This window comes from Leucoraja erinacea, chromosome 9 (genome assembly GCF_028641065.1).
Source record: "Leucoraja erinacea ecotype New England chromosome 9, Leri_hhj_1, whole genome shotgun sequence".
NCBI lineage: Eukaryota > Metazoa > Chordata > Chondrichthyes > Rajiformes > Rajidae > Leucoraja > Leucoraja erinaceus.
Window position 1 is genome coordinate 56747489 of NC_073385.1, and position 24829 is coordinate 56772317.

At 42.4% G+C, this 24829-nt stretch overlaps 1 protein-coding gene across 3 annotated transcripts in view; it reads right to left on the reverse strand.

Annotated features, from left to right (window-relative positions):
* Positions 1 to 24829, reverse strand: part of LOC129700408 (phosphofurin acidic cluster sorting protein 2-like) — a 225741-nt gene that overhangs the window by 86234 nt on the left and 114678 nt on the right. For all 3 annotated transcript variants that reach the window (XM_055640862.1, XM_055640861.1, XM_055640860.1), the window contains exons 2-5: positions 18056 to 18143; positions 6738 to 6827; positions 2977 to 3102; positions 1322 to 1484 (exon numbers count right to left, since the gene is read on the reverse strand). In XM_055640862.1, the coding sequence (XP_055496837.1) occupies positions 1322 to 1484; positions 2977 to 3102; positions 6738 to 6827; positions 18056 to 18143 (467 nt within the window). The remainder of the gene's footprint in view (positions 1 to 1321; positions 1485 to 2976; positions 3103 to 6737; positions 6828 to 18055; positions 18144 to 24829) is intronic.

The following is a 24829-nucleotide window of genomic DNA, read 5'->3' on the forward strand; positions in this document are numbered from 1 at the left end:
GGAGTGAGAACAAGGTTCTGGAGAGCAGCTACAAATGTAAAACGTGTAATCAATGCCTGGAAGAAGCCATACAATTAGCCTGAGGAAAAAGAAGCAAAATGATTTTTTATATGGAAGAGTATACACTCAATAAAAACTGAAAATAAAAACTAAACACCTTGGAGTAGGTATGTTACAGTACTTACCTTCAGCGGCGCTGCAATTCTGCCACTGGCTGTGTGCGACATTTTGGCGCCTTTGAGGGGGGAGGCGGGTTTCTCCTACCTTGTCCTGGATTATATTTCGTTGGAGTGCAAGCTTTTGCTGAAGAATCGTTCCGACGGGCGTTCTGTGTATTTTTTTTTTCAGTTCAGCGCTGGAGTGATTTTAAAATCAGCTTCTAAAGCCGTCAACGTCGACAATGGGGACAGATTTCAGGTACGGGACAGGTAAATGAAAGGCGTTTATTTTATGTATAAAAGTGCTCCTTAAGATGCCTTTAATTCACTTTTACGTTGCGAAACGGTTATTTTTTTCCCCCCATACGAACCGGCAGTATTTTTCTTGCCGATATGGAGTTTAAATTCACCATTTGTTTCAGAATGCTTCAATCTATAATAACTGAAAATTACTTTCAGTTCTATTAATTTTTAAGAAAGATATGGGCTTTTGGCTGTCCTCGATCACAGCTTTTGAGTTAAGTCAATGGAAAAGCAATAGGGAACAAGATGGTAATTTCCGAGTATGAAAATGGCCATAACAGTTTTAATACTGAAGATATGAAAGTGAATTAGGTGTCAAATTAAACTTATTTTTATGCTTTATCTGATGGGATAAATTACAGACGATTTTTAAAATCTCAAAATTTTGTAACATTGCTACTTGAAGAAGAATCTATACAACAAGGTTGGTTATATACTTCGTCCACCTGTTATTTCTATGGGTGCTGTGGTTTCCTCCCATATGCCAATGATGTGTGGGTTGTGAGGTTAATTGGCTATTGTAAATTACCCCTCGTGCTTATGGAGGTGCAAGAATCAGAGGGGTATCAATGTGCGAGAGACGAGGTTACGAGGAAAATTGTGGAGGAAACAGTTTTGGTCTAAGAGCTGGCATATAGTCGATGGACTGAATGACTTTCCACATCCCAAGAAAATTACAATATAATAAAATCATTTTTCTTATTGTACATTGGTATTGAAACACTTAATAAACCTTGTATACCTTTCCAAATTAACAGTTCACAAATCTGAATGCATGGGTCAACTAAATATCAGTACTTATTATTGGAATGAATAGTATTTCTTTTTCGATATACATGTTGCAATGCATTCTATCCCACCTGTTGATTTTATTTTTTGACCAGGCTGCATTGCACTGTCCTCATGATCAATTGGCTGGCTGGACAACGCAAAGATCCAGATTTCTGCCACTTTTATTGCAGCTTGCTTTAGGTTACTGAGCAGGGTGAGGACTTGGCCACCTTCTGTTGGATGCTGCATTACCTGTGTAAGAGAAGACATAAACAAAACATCTATACTTAATACTTGCAAATGTTGTTTCTACATATTCTTATTGTCAGTCAACTGGAATCCCAGACAGCACCCCCCTGTTCTTGCTACGTGAAATCTAACATCCACATTTCAAGAGTCAAGAGTGTTTTATTGTCATATGTTCCAGATAGAACAATTACATTCTTACTTGCAGAACAGAATATGTAAACATAGTACACTATAAACAATAAATGAGAAAAATGTGTGTATGTGTGTGTGTGTGACACACAAGAAACAAACAAAAATAGTGCAAAAATAACAATAGTAGTCTATGTAGTTCAGAGCTTGTATGAGGTTGTAGTGTTTAACAGCCTGATGGCTGTAGAGAAGAAGCTGTTCCTGAACCTGGACGTTAGTTTTCAGGCTCCTGTACCTTCATCCCAATGGCGGGGGTGAAATGAGTGTGTGACCAGGGAAGTGTGGGTCTCTTTCTCTTGTACAGATGCTACCTAACCCTATTTTTCCACCAATTTATGTTTTACTTAAGATGTCCAACATCTGCTGTATTTTTTTTTATTGGTGAGCATAAGTCCTTGTAGTTTTTTTACAATTGAATACAAAGGATTCCAAGGCTCAGTTCTAATGAAGAGCAGGAGCAGCCTCTTCATACATTGGTCAATAGTTGTCCATCAAACAACATTACTGGAATACATCAACTGGTCAATTATTACACCATTGCTTGCTGGAGCTAGTTACTGGCAAACTTGCTGCTACTTTTCCGATATTACAAGAGCATTTATATATATTTTTTAACTCAATGGCTTTGGACCCCATTAAAATGGATATGACGTGTGCAATATTAATGTAGGTTTTGTTTTTGATAACCTTAACGCATTGCGAATCTGTGTGGAGTTTTCACATTCACCCTGGGGTTTCCTTCAAGGATTCCCCCCCACATCTCAAAAGATGTGCCGGATCAATTAGTCACCGCAAATTTGCACAGTGCATTGGTGAGTGGTAGAATCTGGAGGGAGACGATGGGAATGTGGAGAATAAAATGCGATTAGTATAGCATTGGTGTAAATGGCAGCACAGTGGTAAAAGTGGTAGAGGTGCTGTCTTATAGCACAGTGTTCCGGCTTCAATCCTGACCACAGGTGCTGTCTGTACGGAGTTTGTACGTTTTCCCCGTGACCTCATGGGTTTTCTCCGAGTGCTCCGGTTTCCTCCCACTCTCCAAAGACGTACAGGTTTGTAGGTTAATTGGCTTCGGTAAAATTATAAATTAACCCTAGTGGGTAGGATCGTGCTAGTGCACAGTGTGATCATGGTCGGCCTGGACTCTCTAGGCCGAAGAGCCTTTTTCTGCGCTGTCTCTCACTATCACAGTAATTCGGATTTTTTCCAGCTTCTAACAAGAAAGACATCATTGCACAAAATCAAAATAACTTCCACAGTGAACAGTGACAAAGCCAGGTAGTTTGATTCTTTATCCACATCTCACCTCAGCCATGCTAATGGAACCAACAGCCAGAGTCTTGTATCCCAGAATGGTCCGGTTCTTGTATCGCTTTCGTCTCTGAAGCATGATTTGCAGTTTGTTGCCCTCCCTTTTGAGAAAATGTGGATACTGTTGGGGGGGAAAAAATAATAAGTGGTAGGTTAAGCAAAGCGGCTCACCTACTGGTTGCTAGCTATTGAGCTTGTTACGACAGGGAAATTCTCAGGCCTCAGAGAGAGTTGCGTAAAGAGGGGAAGACTCCATCAACTTCTGCTGAAATGAGGGAGCAGCAGGATCTGTAGAGTCTGATCACAACAGATGCCAGACCCCACACTCACTGTGCCGGCCAAGGTGCAGCCTTGAGCCCCACCTCTCAGCCTCATCCAGTACAACCAACAAAAGCTTGCATAGGCAGTTTCTCCACACCCTAGCACACCATTCATTAATAGAGAAACTCCAATTGAGAACAGGGATTCATCCCACTTTTCTTGGCACAGTAGTACCCAACAGAAGGGAGCGAAGGGTTTCACATCTGGTTCCTAGCATGACACTGCACAGCTCCAAATGAATATCTTATCTAAGTACTTGTGAGTTAAGTACTTGTGAGTCTGACCCAAAGAACACAAGAATACCGTAATACATCTGCACTGTTGATCTAAGTGTGGAAGCGACCTGCATACGATGATCAGCAGCTATTTTTTGCATTTGCTTTTCTAAGTTCGCAACAGGATGCAATGGAGACAACTTACCTCATTGAATTGACAGGGACAACACTCAACGTGGGACAGGTTTGGAGAAAGGGTTGGACAAGCAAAGGAAAGCAGAAGAAAGGAAGAGGAGGAGCCAGAAGACCGAGGGAGAGCTGAGAAGGGGAGGAGACAATAAGGGCTACCTGGAAATTAGAAAAGTCAATGTTTATGCCGTTGGGGTGTAAACTGCCCAAGCGGAATATGAGGTGCTGCTTCTCCAATTTCCGGTGGTGTTCACTCTGGCCACGGAGGAGGCCCAGGACTACGCCAAGCCTATGCTTGGTCTCACCGATGTAGATCAGCTGACATCTAGAGCAGCGGATGCATTAGATGAGGTTGGAGGAGGTGCAGGTGAACCTCTGTCTCACCTGGAATTACTGCTTGGGTCCTTGAATGGAGTCGAGGGGGGAGGTAAAGCGACAAGAGTAGCATCTCTTGCGGTTGCAGGGGAAAGTGCCCGGGGAGAGGGTGGTACGGGTGGGAAGGGAAGAATTGACCAGGGAGTTGCAGAGGGAGCGGTCTTTGCGGACAGCAGACAGGGGCGGAGATGGGAAGATGTGGCGAGTGGTGGGGTCACGTTGGAGGTGGCAAAAATGACGGAGGACGGATACACTTTTGCTGCAACATAAAACCAGTACAAACAGTACAGGCTACAAGGCACAATTCTGCATTAGAGACACGAATCTTGTCTCACATTTTGCACCATGTTCAGTTATTACAAGGTGTAATTGTGTGAGATTAAAATCTTCAATCAACATCACTGATCTCACAACAGCAGAATAGGTGACTCATACTGAATAATCTTGCAACATATCCAAGTGAATACGAAGCTGCCAACTTGATGATTAAAATTCCTCCCAAAGCAGCGACAAGATCTCTCTGCAGAACACGAGGGATAATAATGCACTTGCAGCATATAATCTATCATACAGGATAGATCTGGGGAATGATATTTGTCCCACTGTACCACTGCTGGCTGCATGTTCAATTTGTTCCATTTCCCTGCTCTTACACTGTTGCTTTACAATTTTCATTTGTTCCACCACTTATCCAATTACCACTTGTACCTGCTCCACCACTATTTTTGGCAGTATATTCAAGGTCACAACTCAGAACAATAGGCCTGGAACAAACTTTATTCGTCTCTCCTCAGATGCTGACAGATATCCGAACATTTTGTTTTATTTCCGATTTCTACCACATGCAGTATTTTGCTAATGGACTCTATATTTCATAACACTCCCTCCCCCCACCCTCCGCGTTTTGCCCTTGATTTAATATCCGTGTCCTCTGCTACCTGACCCTCCGGCCAGAGTAAACTGCTCATTCTTATTTCAATGGTTCCATTAAATCTTCCATTCACTCTTCAATGGTTCCATAAAGTATTACGACAATTGTCAGGTTGTTAATGCGATCCAGAAACAGGCTGATGTATATATGAAAAACAATTCAAAGGCAAAGTGAAAATTGGAAATGATTATTTGGCAGGAATCCAGCGCGCTCCAAAGCTAATGACATATAAATAGTAAAAGGTAAAAATGCGGAGGAATGAGGCCTACTAAGGACAAAAATGGGAACTTGCACATAGACATTAAGGGCAGTATACATAATAGATGAGTAAAGGAGACAAGCAATTGCAGGTGCTGGAATCTGGAGGATAAAAACTAAACAGTGGGGAGAACTCAGCAGAACAAGCAGCATCTATGGAGGCAAAGGGATGGTGGACATTTTGTGTTGTGACCCTACATCAGGACTGAGAATATAAAGGGAAGGTAGCCAGTACATAGAAGTGAGCGGAAGGAGTCAAAAAGTCTAGTTAGTGATAGGTAAATGAGGGGGAAAGGTACAGTGAAAAGCTTTGTTTTGCACGCTATCCAAACAGATCAGATGTACTGTAACATAGATACAATCAGTTCAGACTCAAGTGCAATGGATGATGGGCAGATGGAGCCGCAGGTGAGGGAGGAAAGCTGTGAGGGAGGAAAGCTGTGAGTGAAAATGAGCCAAGGGAGAAGTAACCCAGGTAGATAGGTGTGTGGGTGAAGGAAGATGATACTGCTTGGGGCAGCTTAATGAGCCTACATAATGTGGTGGTGAAAGAGAGAGATCCTGTGTGAACTACTAAAGATAGAGCTGAAAATTGAAGAGAGTTAGATAAAGCTCTAGGGGCTAGTGGAATCAAGGGGTATGGGGAGAAGGCAGGCATGGGTTATTTATTGGGGACGATCAGCCATGATCGCAATGAATGGCGGTGCTGGCTCGAAGGGCTGAATGGCCTCCTCCACCTATTTTCTCTGTTTCTATGATAAAGAACACACAGGGTTAGGGTTACCTGAATTGAAAAAATAAACGCTCTTGCTATTGGGCTAGAGGTTACCCAAGTGGAATACGAGGTGCTCCGTTAGTTTGTATTTGACCTCACCCTGGCAGTGGGGTAGGCCAAGGACAGACAGGTCAGTGTGGGAATGGGAGTTGGAATGGCATGCATCTGGAAGATCAGTATGGCTGTAGGTGTTCTGCAAAATGCTCGCCAAATAAATGCATGCTCGCCAATGTAGAGGAGCAAGCACCAAATGCAATAGACCAGGTTAGAGATGTGTGTGAATCTCTGCCTCGTGAGCTTTTGTACTAAATCAATAATCTGCATATACCTTCATCTTTATGTAGTACACAACTATGGTTAAAAAAGAACTGCAGATGCTGGTAAAATCGAAGGTAGACAAAAAATGCTGGAGAAACTCGGCGGGTGAGGCAGCATCTATGGAGAGAAGGAATAGGTGACGTTTGGGGTCGAGACCCTTCTTCAGACTGATGTCGGGGGGGGGGGGGGCAACTGTATGGTCAGACATCAGACAATTCGGGTTTGTTGAGCTAAGGTGAATTGATTGCCTTCTTACAATCGGTATGGAAAGAATTTATACCATCAAGGACAAACGTTACCAAATCGACTTTGCATGCATCTTCCAGTAAAATGTTTCCAGAAATAAAAAAAGCAGAAGCAAATGAATCAGATACCTGCAGTGAGAAGGTTAGTGCGAGGTCGGTCTCCACCAGGCCACAAGGCGGCAGTATAATCTCATGCGATCTTAAGATTCTTTTTGAACCCTGTGTGCAAGACATAGGACAGTAAAATGAGCAGTTTGATCGAACACTTTTCAAAGGTGTGCAATGTAGAAAATTAGTGAAATAATATTTTTATCCTAATATGCTGCCATTACCCAATTATATTTCCACACTCCTGTTCATGGTATTTGCTTTAAAAATACAATTGATTTCAATGTATGGCAAACATCATTGACTGTTGTATCTGGACAGCAAATCCTTAGTGTGTTTCCTGCCAGTCGTCTAGGGTGGGGCTGGTAGTAGGGCACAGAAAGGTATTGCTGAGAGTGCCACGAGAAAACACCGAGCTCAAAATTGTCTTCCTTCTCCCATCCTTTTTCTCCACACACAGAATGAGCATAGAGGGCCAAGGGTGGTAGTTGCAAAATTGGTGCGGCACGGGTGTGCCAGAGACCCAGGTTCTCTCCTGACTACGGGTGCTGTGTGTACTGAGTTTGCACACCCCATCACTTGTGTGGGTTTTCGCCGAGATCTTCGGTTTCCTCCCACGCTCCAAAGACATATAGATTTGTATGTTAATTGGCTTGGTATTAATGTAAGATTGTCCTTAATGCATGTAGGGTAGTGTTAATGTGCGGGAATCGCTTGTTGGTGTGGACTTAGTGGGCCAAAGGGCCAGTTTCAAGGCAGTATCTCTAAACGGAAGACATTTGGAGTGAGAAGAGCCAAATGGAGTTCGGATCTAAAGCAAGGGCCAAAGTGGAACAGCTGGAAGAGCAGCTGCCTCGGTACCAAAGACCCAAGATCGATCCTAACCTCAGGTGCTGTCTGTGTGGAGTCTGCACATACTCCCTGTGACAGCATAGATTTCTTCCGGGTGCTCTAGTTTCCTCCCACATTCCAAAGATGTGCAGGTTTTTAGGATAGTTGGCCTCTGTAAATGCCCCCTAGTGTGTAAGAAGTGGATGAGAAAGTGGGATCACATAGAACCTGAAAGTAAGCCTGCAGGTACAGCAGGCAGTGAAGAAAGCTAATGGCATGTTGGCCTTCATAACAAGAGGAGTTGAGTATAGGAGCAAAGAGGTCCTTCTGCAGTTGTTTAGGGCCCTGGTGGGACCACATCTGGAGTATTATGTGCAGTTTTGGTCTCCTAATTTGAGGAAGGACATTCTTGCTATTGAGGGAGTGCAGCGTAGGTTCACAAGGTTAATTCCAAGGGTGATGAAAGAATGAATCAGATACCTCCATATGATGAAAGAATGGAGCAACTGGGCTTCTATGCACTGGAGTTTAGTAGGTTGCGAGGGGATGGTATAGAAACATATAAAATTATTAAGGGATTGGACACTCTCGACGCAGGAAATATGTTCCCGATGTTGGGGGAGTCCAGAACCAGGGGCCACAGTTTAAGAATATGGGGTAGGTCATTTAGAACTGAGAAGAGGAAAACCTTTTTCACACAGAGTTGTGAATTTGTGGAATTCTCTGCCTCAGAGGGCAGTGGAGGCCGATTAACTGGATGCATTCAAAAAATGAGTTAGATAGAGCTCTCAGGGCTAGCGGAATCAAGGGATATGGGGAGAAGGCAGGAACGGGGTACTGATTGTGGATGATCAGACATGATCATATTGAATGACGCTGCTGGCTCGAAGGGACGAATGGCCTACTCCTGCACCGAATGTCTATGTGTCTATGTAACCTGTATGAACGAGTGATCAATGGTCAGTGCGGACTTGGTGGGGCAAAGGGTCTGATTCAATGCTGTATCTTTCAATCCATAAATTAAGAACCACCAATAGAATTAAAATAAGAAATGGAAAAGGGACTAATACTATTTGGCTCTTCATGTTTGCTCAACCATTAAAGAAGATGTATGCCGGTCTCTTTCCTCAGCACCACCTGCCAGCACAAACCCACCACTTGCTAATTCCCCTCAACTTTTAAAACTCTGTTTGAAATACTCAGTGGCCTCGCTTCTACAGCCCTCTTGGGTAGAGAATTCACAAGATTCGCCACCCTCTAGGTGAAGAGATTTCTTGTAATCTGGCCTGAAGAGCCAATCCCTGCTTTGGGACCATGAGCCCTGGTTCTAGACAGCTTTTCTTAGAGAAACATGACCCATATGACTACTCTGAAAGCCCCATAAAAGTCCTGTGTTTTAATAAGATCAACCGATTTAACATGAGTAGCAAGATCATTTTAATATTGTTAAGAAATAAGAATAAATTCAAGTCAGTTAAACTCTTTGGAATGTTAATAGGAAATAACTGCTGATGCTAGAAATCTAAAATAAAAACAAAAAATACTGGAAATATTGCGCAAAATAAATTGAAGTATCTGTGGAGAGAAAAAATATATCATTTCACGGCGATGACCTACCTGCATTCTAATTAAAAGATAACAATCTGAAACATTAATTCATTTCCAGTTACTTACTGCAGGAATAATTTTTCGCTGCGTAGTAATCGAATATGACACCATATAAAGTGTCTCATATACACTGCTACACCATTGGAGTGTTGTTTTTGATATCAAAGGGCACGGAGTAGAATCTTTAAATCTTTTCCAGGCAGAGGTAAATTGATTTTTGATAAACAAGGTGTAAAGTTGCAGTAGGTCACCAAGAATGTGAAATTGAAGTCATGATTCGATCTGTTATTAAATGAAGGAGCAGGTTGAGAGGGCCAAGTGGTCTGCTCCTGCTCCTCGCGTTCATAAGACTTAGGGTTTGGGGTTTGCAAAGAAAGTGACATCATAAAGATCAACACTGATTTTATTTAATGGGGAGCAGGCACATGAGGCTTCTTCTTGCTTGTATTCCTTACATCGCATCCTGGTACCTTGTAATTCATTATCCTAATGCATTATGTATTTTAGGTAAGTCTGCTGTGTATAGTAATAACAGTAGGTTACTGTTTCATATTTATATACTCCACATTGCGTGTTAATAGATGTAACAAACCTATGCAATTAGACAACAGCTCTTACTGGTCATAATGTGTATTTACACAAAGCAAGGTGTTAATTATAATGCCTTCAGACCCCAATTACTAGCACACAAAGGTTTTCACAAACGTAGTGTAATCGCGAGTCAGCAAAAACTTAGATCTTGCAATTGTAACATACCTTTTGCACTGCTTAGGAAAGCAAGATCAATCATCGGCTATTCCTCATTAGTTGTCAATAATCATTGGCTAACGATAAGAGCCGTACTATCCTCTTCTCTCTCATCATTCAATATCTCATCATCGGTCCTTTTTATTCTTAGGTTTCTACAAAGTTCCCTGGTCATAAATATCTTGTATTCTTTTTCATGAGTTTCTGCTGAATTCAGGTCGTCTACATTTGACAATTTACAGTTGCAGAATATTTTAAATAAATTCTAATGGCAGGAAATCACAAAACTGGAAATGTTGTATGGAATTTCACAATACTCTTTCTGGATGAGCAAAGACAAAGCTCAAATGGAAAATTCCAATACGTGACTGCCTGTGGTTTCTGTTCATGTCATTTCTAAATTTATGTTCATTTCAGCATTGCAAAGGAACATGGGCATGTGGCCCAAATCCAGATCAGCAAAGATTAGTGGTTGAACAGCTTATAGTCGAGGGAAGTGACTCAAATGTTCGGATGGAACATGGGAATGTGAGCTGGAGAGCCATTAAGACAGAACAATATCTTATTATTAGTAGGTACACAAAAATGCTGGAGAAACTCAGCGGGTGCAGCAGCATCTATGGAGCGAAGGAAATAAGGCAACGTTTCGGGCCGAAACCCTTCTTCTTATTATTTGTAACTTGAGGATTTATAGGATGAGCCCACATATTAGACAAGGAACAGATTGACGTGCCTGTTTCACACTTATCAGCCAATGTCCCAGCCTTCTCCATCATGAACTAGTGGCACCCCTACCTAAGCTGTTCCAGTCGAGCTGCAAGACTATGTAACAATACAGAAAATGTATCCGTTTTCTCCAGACCACAAGACTGGATAATTACTATGCAATCTTCCCAATTAGCAAAAAATGGATGGCATTATCAATATCACTTACTGAACAATAGCATGTGCACAATTGCTCAGTTTGGTTTGCCAAGCCATTATGGTCTCGACCCGAAACGTCACCCATTCCTTCTCTCCAGAGATGCTGCCTGTCCGCTGAGTTACTCCAGCGTTTTGTGTCTATCTTCGGTTTAAACCAGCATTTGCAGTTCCTCCTTTCACATTATTGTAGGTTGATTGGCTCCTGTGAGTTAACTGTTATTACAGGTGAATAGTTGAAATAATCAAAGGGCAATTGAACGGGCAATGTATAGGAGTGAACAGATTGCAGGGATCCAAAGAAGTAGCAGGATTGATGTACTGGGAGCTGGCTTGAACCAGATGGGCTGAAGAGCCTCATCCTGTACTGTTATATGGATAAGACAAGATCAGCTAATGAAGCACCCCATGCCTGCTTGCTGCAAGACTTGGTTCACATTCAAGATTGTGCTGGTAAGAAGCAAGAGACAAAGGTACCATCTTATGAACGAAGTACATCTTGGAAAGATAAGGAAGGTTCAGAAAAATGAAAATGAAATGGGATGTCACTTTGCCCATCAGTATCTGTGAGCAGAGCACTTTAATGAACCTTAGAGGATCCAACCAAATCATAAATGAGCAAACCAGGCTCAAATTTTCCAAACTACAAAGTTAGCAAGTTTAACCCATTAATTGTCGCACCCAAATACGCAACAAAGGTTTCTTCTGCACAACATCTATTCAGCGGAAACAGACAATTCACACACAAGTATTTATGCTTCAACTACTCTTTACAGTAGCATGTTACACTTTCCCACCACTCGAGGTCATCATATTTCTCTCAGATTCCCTTAAGTTTTTTACGTCCTGGGCTAGTGTTACCTGCACATAGAAACATCACCATGTCTATCAATTTAATAATTTGAACCTTTTATTCATTTTCACCCAGAGCCCTTTTGTTCCAGCATCTGCACCATCACTGATTCAATCTTTAATAACCTCTCAGTTCCAATGTTCTTTTTTTTGCACTGTGTTTTTACAACCAACAACACAAAGACCAAAACTATTCACAGCAGGCTGTGCAATTTAACCAATGAAAAGCATTTCAGTTCAGAACTGCAGAATCTCAAACGACAATTTCTCAAGTTCACAAGAGTGATTTCTGACCTACTTTGCTGACATCATCATATTGATGATGTTTTGCTAATTGTATGTTATGTTCAAAGAAAACGCAATTGACATGTAATTTAGTAAGTAGGACAGATCACAATTGCCAGCATTTGTTCATGGGACTCTCTCAATATGGCACTGGAATGGCACCTAAGGTAGGACGGCATGGCGGCACAGCGGTAGAGTTGCCGCCTTACAGTGCCAGAGACCCGAGTTCAATCCTGACTAAGAGTGTTGTCTGTTCGGAGTTTGTACGCTCTCCCCATGACCCTGTGGGCTTTTCGGCTTCCTCCCACACTCCAAAGACGCACAGGTTTGTAGGTCTTCGGTAATAATTGTAAATTGACCCCAGTGTGTAGGACAGTGCTGGTGTAAGGAGATCGTTGATCAGCGCAGGCCCGGTGGGCGAAAGCCCTGTTTCTGCACTGCATCGCTAAACTAAACTAAACTTACATTTCTATCATCAACATTGTCTGAAACCGCACCTTTCTGACTCAGCTGTGCACTATCAAGCGAATTAAAGCTGACATTTGTCATTATGCAGCCAACATGCCCTCATTGACTTGTCCCACAGAGGGCACTACCTATGATCCTCCTTATTAAATGTCTTTATCATTTCAAATTCTTTACTCCATTCAATCATTGCTTCTAGCTCCACAATGCTATTGCTAGGATTTTGGTTGCCAACCCCACTCCCTGTCTACCTTAATATTGCAAAGATGCAGTGACCCCCTTCATCTTCTGCCCATAGTTTTGAAACAATATAAGCTATCAACCGCACTTATCTCTTCCCACAATTGTGTTTTAACAATTTGATAACTTTGTGGATAACCATTCAGATATTTCTCACTTTCCCTTCTGCACTGATCATCTCTAATTCACACTACACGTGGGGGAGAGAAATAGAGGATTTGTTGGAGGGCATTAGGTGAAGGAGGCTTCCATGGAAATATAAACACTGGCAAGGAATTTTGAAGTATGCTTTTATTGAATAATGGATCCAGAACACAAACTGGCAGGAGAATATAAGGTAAATCATGGAACAATAATCAGCATGCCTGCGGTTGCATTCTTAGGTGTGAAGATTGTAATAAGTACAGCAGTAAGGAAGATCATTACTGTAACTTACTGAGATTAGATTCAGTTGGCATAGGATTGTGTGAAATGCTTAGATTTCATCATAGCGATATTAACTTGAGACAGAAGATTTACAGGAGTATAGCTTTATGAAGGTCGGAGTGTATTATTATATCAAATAACAAACGATCTTACTGAACCGCAGCATGTACATCTGCGTTTGAGAACATCTTTCCTGTCATTTCACACCGACAAAACATTAGCCATCCCCACCTTTTAGTTAGCTCCGTAATCAGCTCTGAACAAAGCAGCATGCTACACTTGTGAACAAATGCTGACGATTGTGATCTGTCCCACTCACTAAGGTAATGCATGTCTAAGTCCAATTGCTTTATTTCCAGAAGTGAATACTGTAGAGTTAGCAAAACAGCATCAATTAATTAATGATCTCACCAAACAGAACATCATCGGCCAAGACTCAGCCTTACAAGCTTTAGATCTTCCAGTTTGAAACTCTCTGGTGCCTACCCAGCAAGGCAGCGGTAGAGGATTTTGTACCGTGTTATTTGACAATCACCTACACATTAATAGAACACCATGTTCACAGACCTCAAACCAGGTTTTAACTAATTTGTGCTCTCAACAGGTCAATAATCAACACCAACAATGGCTGCCTCGCCCACAGTCTATCTGTCCCTTCCTTTGTTGTTTTTTTTAGTATGTGTTAAATGTATGTTTTAGTGTTCTTTAGCTTGTTCTATGTGGGGGGTGGGGGAGGGGGAGTTGGGGGAAACATTTTGTAATCTCTTACCTCGACGGAGATGCAATTTTTTTCTGTACCGTATCTCCGTCCGCACTGCGGCCTAACATCGAGGAGTTGGCAGCCTCTGCTGGAGATCCACTTCGGGAGTTCCAACCGTGGGGACTTACCATAGTGGAGCTTGCGATCTCTGAGCCTGCGGACTTTAACATCGTGGAGCTCGCAATCCCTGTTTAGAGACCGACTTTGGGAGCTCCAAGCCACGGGAGCTTCTATCGCCCCGACGCGGGGGCTTCGATCACCGGCTGCCGGAGCTTCGATCGCCCCGACTGCAGATGGTTCGACTGCTCCGACCGTGTGAGAATAAAGAAAGAATAAAGAGAAAGAACAAAGAGATTGGACTTTTTTGCCTTGCATCACAGTGGGGAATGTGGGGAACCCGCTGTGGTGGATGTTTATGTTAACTTTTATGTAGTTGTGTGTCTTTTTGCTTTTTTAAAAAAATATGGCTGTATGATCATTCAAGTTTCACTGTACCTAATTGGTGCATGTGACAATAAACTGACCTTTGAACCTGAAATACGTATTGCTAGATCCCCAGGCTGCCATCAAGTTCACGTAATGACAAACCACTATTTAAAGAAGGCATTCTAATTATTACAGCTTTGTGGCAATTCAACTAAGTAATCCATTGACTTGAATTTGAAGCGAGAGACTTAATCAGTATTGAGCAACGGCTGGTGCAAATTGTGGGAAAAAAAAACAAAGGCGTGTTCGGTGTATCGTAAACTCTCAATACATGTGAAAACTGCAGTAATCCTAAGGAAAGGAGCAAAGAAAGCTCAAAATTGTCCATCTCTATTAGCTGGAATATTTAAGATCTGTGCGCATTACAATACTCAGTCAAGCCCAGTGCAATCAATACCCTTCATGGCTACAGATGGTTCAGAGTGTGGATTGGGCAGGTTACATTGATCAAACGTGGTTTCTCGATGATTTGGTGCTTAATATTTCATGAGCACTGACGTCAGTTGCAGCAGATTCAGAGTTATCCTGGTCATCCTTTGGTAATAATAATAATAATTAAGATAAAATTCAGCCCTTGAGAATTGACCTACAGCATTGTGCTGTGTTATTAAAATGCAGAATACCAGAGGGAAATACATTCACACCCACTATTGTTTGATATCATTTAATATAGTTGCACTTGAGTTTGAAAGTTATAGGTCCAAAGCTCATGATATTATTTTAACACTTAGCTGATTCTCTGTGTGGTAAAGTCCGTGATGTTATCTTTGGGTTGATCAAGCAGAAATCCTATTTATCAGTTCTAACAGTTCCGGTAAATATAATAAATCCCATAGCACTCTTTTGAAGAACAAGGTGATTTTGTGCATCTGAAAAAGCATTCTTTCATAACTGTTGACGGGCCTCATCTTTGGGTAAGTAGACTCTTACTACACATAAAGCGACACTGTGCTTTCAAATGTATTAGTCAATATACTTCACAATAATTGGTTTGAAGTGAAATGAAAAACACAACAAGGCTTTAAAATTGAAGGCTTTCTTCAAAACCTTTTGATGAGTACCAAGTCTGGTAAAAAAAAACAAAAAGAAAGGAATGGAAAGGAAAAGTGGTCTTATGAGATTTTCTGGAGTGCCACTGGTTAGTTTCAAAATGAATGTCATCGCATCGGAGAACAAATTTTATGGGATAATGGAGACAGGGAATACGTGTCGAAATTCAAAGAGGATTTAATCACTGCAGCTGAATTTTCACCATTAACAAACTGGATGACGTGGCCAAAGCAGCCAAGTGAATTTTGTGGCTCGATAACCTGCAGCAATTGATTCATCTTCAACTCCCCAACGCCTGTCCACTAAACACAATGCACAAGTCTGGAGTGATGGAATACTCTCCGGTTACCTCGACGAATGTCGGTCTAATGATATGCAACAGGCCTGCTCATCAGTCAAGCCATTTGATCGATAACCTGTCGTCTATTATATTCATTTGCACTCGCCTCCGCTCGGCTGTTTTACTACATGGACTACAGAAGCTTAAGATAATGGTTCACCAGCACCTTCACAAGGGCATTTATGAATGCCAGTGGTTCCCCATACTGCAAAGGTACCTGAACCTGTCTCAAAAATTAAACTCTCGCCAATATAATCTTCATTGCAGATGAACGCAAACATAAAGTCCATAAGTCATAGGCGCAGAATTAGACCACTTGGCCCGTCAGGTCTATCCAGTCGTTCAATCATCGCTGACCTTTCTTTCCTTTTCCACCCCATTCTTCTGCCTTCTGCCCATAAACTTTGATATCCTTACTAAGCAAGAACCTGTCAATCTCCACTTTAAAAATACCCAGACTTGGCCTCTACAGCTCTCTGTAGTAATGAATCCCCTCATGATTTTATGCATCGCTACAAGATCACCCCTCATCCACCTGTGCTCCAAGGAATAAAGTCCTAGTCTGCTCAACCTCTTGCCCTCGAGTCCTGGCACCAACCTTGTAAATCCTCTCTGTAACCTTTCCAGCTTTACTACATCTTTCCTATAACAGGGTGACCAAAATTGAAGACAGTACTCTAAATGTGGCCTCACCAACGGATTGTATAATTGTAACATAACCTCACAACTTCTATACTCAATACTCTGACTGAAGGCCAATGTGCCGAAAGCCTTCTTAACGACCCTATCTACCTGTGATACAACTTTCAAGTAACTATGTACCTGCACTCTTAGATCCCTCCACTCTACACCTCCCCAGAGCCTTGCCATTCACAGCAAAAGTCCTGCCCTGATTTGACTTCCAAAATGCAACACCTCGCATTTATCTTAATTAAACTCCATTAACAAATCCTCAGTCTACCTGCCCAACTAATCGAGCCTGTTGCAATTTTTGATAACTGTCTTCATTAACAACGATGCCACCAACATTCCTGTCATCTGTAAACTTGCTAATCATTCCTTGTACATTCTCATCTAAACCATTGATATAAACCACAAACAGCAAAGGGCCCAGCACTGATCCCGGAGGCACACCACTAGTCACCACCAGTCTGAAAAGCAACCTTCCACAATTCCACAAGCCAATTCTCTATCCAGTCGGTTAGCTCTCCCCAGATTCCAAACTGAAGTCATACCAAATGCCATACTGAAGTCCATATAGACAACGTCTACGGCTTTGCCCTCATCAACCCTCCTTCCTCGTCGAAAAACTTAGATCCGTGAGACACGATCTCCCACGTTATTCAGAGGGTAGTTAATCTGTGGAACTCTGTGGAGGCCAAGTCAGTGGATCTTTTTAAGGCAGAGATAGACACATTTTTGATAAGAACGGGTGTCAAGGGTTTTGGGAAGAAGGCAGGAAAATGGGATTAGGATGCAGCGATCAGTTATGATTGAATGGCGTCGATGGGCCAAATGGCCTAATTCTACTCCTATAACTTGTAAACTTATGCAAAACCATGCTGACTCCCCGTAATCATCCCGTCTATCCATATGCATGACTTAAAAATGAGCAATAGTCTTTTACCCATTTCCAATGACTTTGCTGCTGTGTTTCTCCCCGGTCTTTATTCTGACAGGTGTCCAAATGACCAGGTGTTTTTCCTAAGCAACATTCATATCATTTTATGAAAGCAAAACAATTTTCTAGTCAGTCTTGAAATAGAGGCTGGCGATGCTGCAAAGACAAGCGTGGCTGGCAACTAGACCTCAGGTCATGATTAAAATAAATATAAAATGCAACCCAAGTTTCAATGAGGCCGTTTTAGATTCATAGAGCTATACAGTACAGAAACAGGACTATCAGCCCAACTCATCCATGTAGACCATGTTGCCTAACAGAGCTAGACCCACTTGCCTGCATCTACCCCATATCCCTCCAAACCTTTCTTATTCCCGTACCTGCCCAAGAGTTGTTTAACTGTGGTAATCTCGACCATTTACTCAGGCAGTTCTTTCCATATACAAAAACTACTTTGCAATCCAGATTTGACAAAAGTGAATGTGCATTTGTAATCTTCATTTGTCTAATATTTTTATTATATCAGAATCATACCAAATCTGGTTACCTGCAGGCTTCTGAGATGCAAGGTTTCTGCACCAGAAATTTGGATCTGACTGCCACCAATCATCGTTTAGTGATAAAGCCCCACCAGCAGACTAGCCTATCAATAGATTTTGTTCTGTGGAGCAAATTTGGAAAGAACAATACACGGATAAATAACTTACCTGCATTTTAACAGCAATTACAACTGAAGTAAGTTCCTTGTCCAATTCCTTTATGACAACCAGTTTCTTGAGTGTTAAGCTGCACAATCTGGAAAACATACGTAACATTCTCTCAGAAAACATAAAATATCAACTGAAGCAAAGACCATTAGAACTCTGTGCAGACTTTGGTTCATGTATACTCACTTGAAACAAACCCCCCAATAACAGCAATAATTCTCATTTTAGTTGCCAAGGAGAGCAATGGTGGAGAGCCAAACTATCAAATTGGAAAAAATCACTCAGCTGTACAAGTCAACACCTCTCTCTCCAAGGCCTAAATTTTTAATTTACAACCTTGTTAAATATAAAACAATTCAACTTTTGATCAAACGTTTGTATGATCAGGCTACACAGATTAGGTTCAACATTTGCAGTACTTTTTAATCTCCTACCCAACTAACAAAATGCTTGCCAGGTCTGGTTACGCAACACCAGTTCACAAAATTAATTTCTGGAATGGGATTTGCCTATGAGGTGAAACTAGGTGCAAGAATGCACTTCTTTGAAATATATATATCTAAGTGGCTTGATCAGAGCTTGGCAGGTTACATTATTAAATTCAGAAAACACTCAAACGATATACACAGAACTCTAATTCTCTCCCTGCTCATCCATGCATACCCCTTGAGGCTGACTGAAGGTAATTGAGTCAGCCACATGTACAGGCATAAGTGGCTTCCAGAATGCTATGATGCACTTTATATTTCTTTAAAAACCCTTTTTATTATTGAATATGGTTGACATTAGTAACAGAATCCGAGTGAAGCAGTCCTTTGGAAGCTTGTATTCAACATGGAGAAAAAGTGTTCAGTTCCTAGTGCTGTCACTCCTCATATTACTTAGCCCAAACTAACATAAAACAAATACGTACTTGGCTTGTGAAACAAAGCTTTGGAACATCAATCACACCTCATCTAGAGAACTGCAATTCAGGAAAAAACAGTAGCCTTTGTAGATTGTGCAGAATGATAATTATATGTTACGGGCAGGATGAATTAATTTCACATGCATCATCCTTGAATTTGAAAGGTGTAGAGTAAAAATATTTTTAAAAATAGTTAAAAAAAAAATAAGAAGGGTGAACACAAATAAACTATTTCCACAAAGGAAGAGAGCAGCAATGAGAAAAAATCAAAGCTGGGCTACTCAGAAGTAGAAACAGAAATGCAGTCATACAACCAAGCGGCAGGAACTCAACATTCCTCCTATAAAAGTCTGAGGATGCAATTGGAACAATTAATAAGGTTGCAAAATGTAGTGGAGATAACAATTAGCCATTGCCTAACTGAATGGTGGAGAAAGTTCATGGGGTTGAAAACGCCTAGCACTTATGCAGATTTCCCCAAGGTTTACTTCCAGATATTTCAGGCCTTCTCCATTTGTCTTCCACGCATAACTATCATTGAAAGAATTGGAAGCAAGTTTCTAATTTTCTTTCATATCTTACCCAAGCTCACTCACATCAGTACTGTCGTTATCAGTGTCTGAAAATTCACCGACAATAAAGCTAACAAAACAATCAAAATCTTGTCTGTACTGCTTCAATGAACCATGAACTCCGCTACCCAGGAAAGATTCCTGGGTTTGCGTCTTTCGCACTCACACAGCTTCTCCCCCCGGAGTCATGTTTTAAATGCATGAACAGAGCAGCTGTACTGTTTGAACGTTTAAACTTTTAATAATTTGTCATTAAAAGCAGGGCTGCCAACTCTCACGCTTTGAGCGTGACACTCACGCATTTCAGCCAATTCTCACGCCCTCACGCTGAAGACAGAATTCTCACGCTGGCTTCAGTCCCTGCACAGCAAAGATCCTACAGTTTGTCTCTTTGCGCCGCATTACAGCGATCTGCGCGGATTGGGGAAGCGCGTCGGTCCCGGGCAGCGGGTGTCAGTGCTTTTGTGCGCCGTCTGCGAGTGCTGCGCTTCCGGCTGCCACGGCAACCTCGCTCCCTCCCTCCCTCCTGCCCTTCAACTCACACGGCAGCGCCAGCGCCGCCAATCCACGCTACACTCCCGTGCCCGCCAGACTCTCCATTGGGCGGCCGGGAAAAGAGAGGGAGGGGAGAAAGAGAGAGAGAGAGAGAGAGAAAGGAAAAAAGGGGGGGGATGGAGGCAAAGAGAAGCAGGGGGAGGGAATGTTGTAAGGGATTGAAGGGAAGGAGAAAGGGGAGCAAGAGGAAGCCTGAGGAAAAAAGGGAGGGTGAGGAAAGTAATGGAGGGGAGGAAAGAGGGAGGGGGGGGAGGAGGGAGAAAGGGGAGAAAGAGGGAGAGGGGAAAGGAGGGGGGGGGGAGGAAAGGTGTGTGTGTGTGTGTGTGTGTGTGGGGTGGATGTGTGTGGGGGGTGTGTGAGTGTGTGTGTGTGTGTGTGTGTGTGTGTGTGTTTATGTGTGTGTGTGTGTGTGTGTGTGTGTGTGTGTGTGTGTGTGTGTGTGTGTGTACGTGTGTGTGTGTGTGTGTCCCTGTGTGTGTGTGTGCGTGTCTCCCTGTGTGTGTGTGTGTCTCCCTGTGTGTGTGTGTGTGTCTGTGTGTGTGTGTGTGTGTGTGTGTGTGTGTGTGTGTGTGTGTGTGTGTGTGTGTGTGTGTGTGTGTATCCCTGTGTGTGTGTTCCTATGTCTCTGTGTGTGTGTGTCTGTGTCTCCCTGTGTGTGTGTGTGTCTCCCTGTGTGTGTGTGTGTATCCCTGTGTGTGTGTGTGTGTGTGTGTGTGCGTGTGTCCCGTGTGTGTTTCTGTCCGTCTCCCTGTGTGTGTGTGTGTCTCCCTGTGTGTGTGTCTCCCTGTGTGTGTGTGTGTGTGTGTGTGTGTGTGTGTGTGTGTGTGTCTGTGTGTGTGTGTGTGTCCCTCTGTGTGTGTGTGTGTGTGTGTGTGTGTGTGTGTGTGTGTGTGTGTGTGTGTCTCCCTGTGTGTGTGTCTTCCTTTGTGTATGTGTCTCTCTGTGCGTCTGTTGTCACATCCTGGCCTTAGACAGGGCTGCCCACTCCCACGCTTTGCGCGTAAGAGTCACGCGTTTCAGCCAATTCTCACGCTGATGACAGAATTCTCACGCTGTCTTCAGTCCCTGCACAGTTTGTCTTTTTGCGCCATATCACAACGATCTGTGCGGTCTGGGGAAGAGCGTCAGTTGGCGGCTGTGAGAGACGCTGCATCTCTTCTCTTCTCTTCTTTCTTGGTTTGATGTGCAGCTGCCGACAACATGAAGCAGCCGGAGATAAAACTAACCAGGTGAATCGGTTGTAAAACATGGGGAGGACCACAATGAGGCCAAACATCTAGGACAGGGTTCGGCACACGGGCTGAATCCGGCCTGTAACCCGAAAAAACACGTTTTTTTTCAATTCGTTTTCGCAGGGTAGGGGCAGGCGAGCCGACCTATGAACTGCAGCAAATCGCTGGGATGCGAGCTGATCTGGGAACGGCAGCCAGTCCCTGGGCACGCAGAATGCCAACTTGATTATTATGGACAAATTGGGCCAGCCACGTACATGTTGTATAACTCTGACTATGAAGATCTGAATGGGCTTAGAATGACCATTTAAGCAAAATTGCCCCCACTTTCCCCATTTTGATTCTTGAGTTTAATATCCCTTTGCTCTGTTAACAGCGTTAAAGCACTTATGAGGTTGAGTCAGGAAAGGGAACATATAATTTCTTTTTAGTTTGCTTTAATTTGTTAGTTGAGTGCCATCATTTCTGAAACGGTCTTAAAGCAGTAATAAGTGATTTTTGTCCAAACAATTGGAACGCATAAATTGTTTGCATTATTAACAGGACTGCTAACTCTCACGCATTGCAACTCACGTATTTCACAAAATTCTCATGCTCTCACGCTGATCACAAAATTTCTCACGCTCAAATATCTGCGGGTGCTGAAAGTTCAAAATAAAGCAAAAATTGTTTTAGAGGTGAGTAAAAACCATGAGGGGAATATCAGGTGAATGCATAGTCTTTTTCCCAGGATATGTGATTCAAGCACTAGAGGGGATTGGTTTAAAGCAGGGCTATCTAACTACCAGCACCAACCCCCCTCCCCCTTGCCCCCTGAGGCACGGCACACACCTCCCACCCTCACCTCCGGCGGCTCTATGCCCGTCGACCGCTCTGTCCACACCCCATGGAGTCTTAACCTCGGCCCGGAGCCAGGAGCGGACCGGGTGAGTGGGGGCATTGGTACCACCTCCGGAGCTTACTATGGGAGGGGGAACCCCCCCCCCCCTCGGTCGCTACACTCCCTCGCAATTTCTCACTCTCAACTCTCACCCAATGTTGGCAGCCCTGTTAAAAGGCACATTTTACGATATCAAAACATCCTATTTTCTATTGACTTCATTGTCAATTTAAGAAAACCTGACATTGACATAGAATATATCTGCACATCTTGGTGAATGGGCTGGATTTTAAGGAATGCCTTAAGGAAAAGATGTGTAAAAGAGAGGTCCAGAGAATACTTCGGCCAAGGCAGATAAAAAATGGCTATGCTCTGATAGTGAGGTATGAGCAAGTGGTCTGCATAGTTCTTGAAGATTGTTGGGCTGGAGGAGGTTAAATGGATGGGTATGTCCAAGGCAAATGGATTATTTGGAAACAATCGAAACAAGGCTGGGCCAGGGGTTAGCAGAAATTAATATACTTTGGGGTTTGAAGTGAAAATTGCTTGTTGAGAGTTAAGACATAGGCAATACAGTTTTGGAGGAATTCATGTTTAATAGAGGCTAGATGAGATGCTTGTTAGGATGTGAAAAGTCCCAGGGTACTTTGTATACCTGACTTTCATTTTCAAGGATTTACATTGCTCATGGTGTCATAGAAAACCTCTGCATTAATCACTTTCCTTCAGATTTCCACTGTAATTTGTGTGTGTTGTCAATAACTGGGGACAAGGATAGGGGAGATGTACAAGGGAAAGGAGCATTTTTAATCTTCAGTTTGTGAAACTTCTTGAATAAAATATGTTGCAAGTAAAATCATTTGAGAAACGAAGAAAAAATTAGAAGAACCCAACCACTATTGAAAATAGAATAGAGACGTCGATAGGTTCCACTTAAATAGTAATATAAAATTTCATTTCTGATTAAAAGGAGCTATTGTCACAGAACAATGGCACTCCTTTCCAAACAAGCATGAAAGACATTGTCATCACTGGTGTTGAATGGTACCACATGCTAATCACAGCAACACAATGAATGCTTCTCCACTTTGTGCAACAGAAAGGCATTCATACAGTGACAGCAAAAACAGCTCAACAGTGACTCAATGTGCCATTCAAACAAACAGAAATAACAGGCTGGCTTTGAAAATTGCACCCAGAGACACAATGTTACACTCGGGAAGAGGATCGCAGCATAAAGAAGATGTTCTCTTTCAATCGGACAAATACTTTCTTTAAGTCAGACAACCGCAAGGATCTGGTTTTTATTCATGAAGATACACAAAAAGCTGGAGTAGCTCAGCGGGACAGGCAGCATCTCTGGAGGGAAGGTCGAGACCCTTCTTCAGACTAATTTCAGACTGATTTAATTCATAACGGCCATTCTATGAAGTGTCTGCAATTGTATTTTAAAATGTATATATATATATTTTTAAATCTATTCATTATCCATCATCACATATAGAAATTCTTCTTCACCAAACATACATGAACAAAGAAAATGCAACCATAGGAGGGGCCATTTCAAATGCCAATGGCCATAGCTTAAATCATTCTATATTGTTGTCAAGTGTGAAGAACCCCTGCCGCATCACATCATTAATCACCAGCTTCTGAAGTTGTGCTAAAAAAGGAAATTATAAGGAGAGACCCAATGGGGGAGAAGTGAGAAACATAACAGGTACTCCAGCATTGGGATTTATCCAGTGGTCATAACTGGAAAGGACACTGCAAAGTTCTACTTGAACTCAAGATGAGCTTCAGACTATATATCCATGCCATCACTAAGACCTTAAAGGTAGATGAAAATGCTGGAGAAACTCAGCGGGTGTGACAGCATCTATGGAGCAAAGGAAAAGGTGACATTTCGGGTCGAGACCCTTCTGAAGAAGGTCTGAAGTCGGGTCTCGACCCGAAACGTCACCTTTTCCTTCGCTCCGTAGATGCTGCCTCACCCGCTGAGTTTCTCCAGCATTTTCATCTACATTCGATTTTTCCAGCATCTGCAATTCCTTCTTAAACATCACTAAGACCTCTGTAACATTACCCAACTCCACTTCTGCCTCCGTCTATTTGCTGCTGGCTCATTTAAGGCTTTGATATCCATTTCAAGATTCTCCCAGTCATCTCCCTCGTTCAACTATTGGCAACCAAGATTATCCAAAATTCTGACTCGGGTTTCATCTGCCAATTTGCAACAGTAAACCATGACCTTGCTCCTACCTTGATTTTAAAATCTTACCTTTATTTGAAAGCCCTCTCAACCCTAACCAACAACCTTAAATGCATCAAGGATATCTGCAGTCCTCTAAAGTTATTGATCAAAACCTCCATGTAACTCCACACAGGCAGCTACATCTTCAGCTGCAAGTCCCTCAAAATTTGGAATTGCTTACCTTATCTCCCTACTTAATCATGTGCGCACTCCTCCTGAGGAATCTTTTAGTCCTCTCTCCTAATATCTCCTTTTCTGGCTTGGTGTAAATGTTTTAATTTTTTAATTTTTCTTTGGTGAAGTGCCTCCATTTTGTTAAAAAGGCATATAAATGGAAGCTGTTGTTGCTTACCAAGATAATTCAGGGTTGTTCA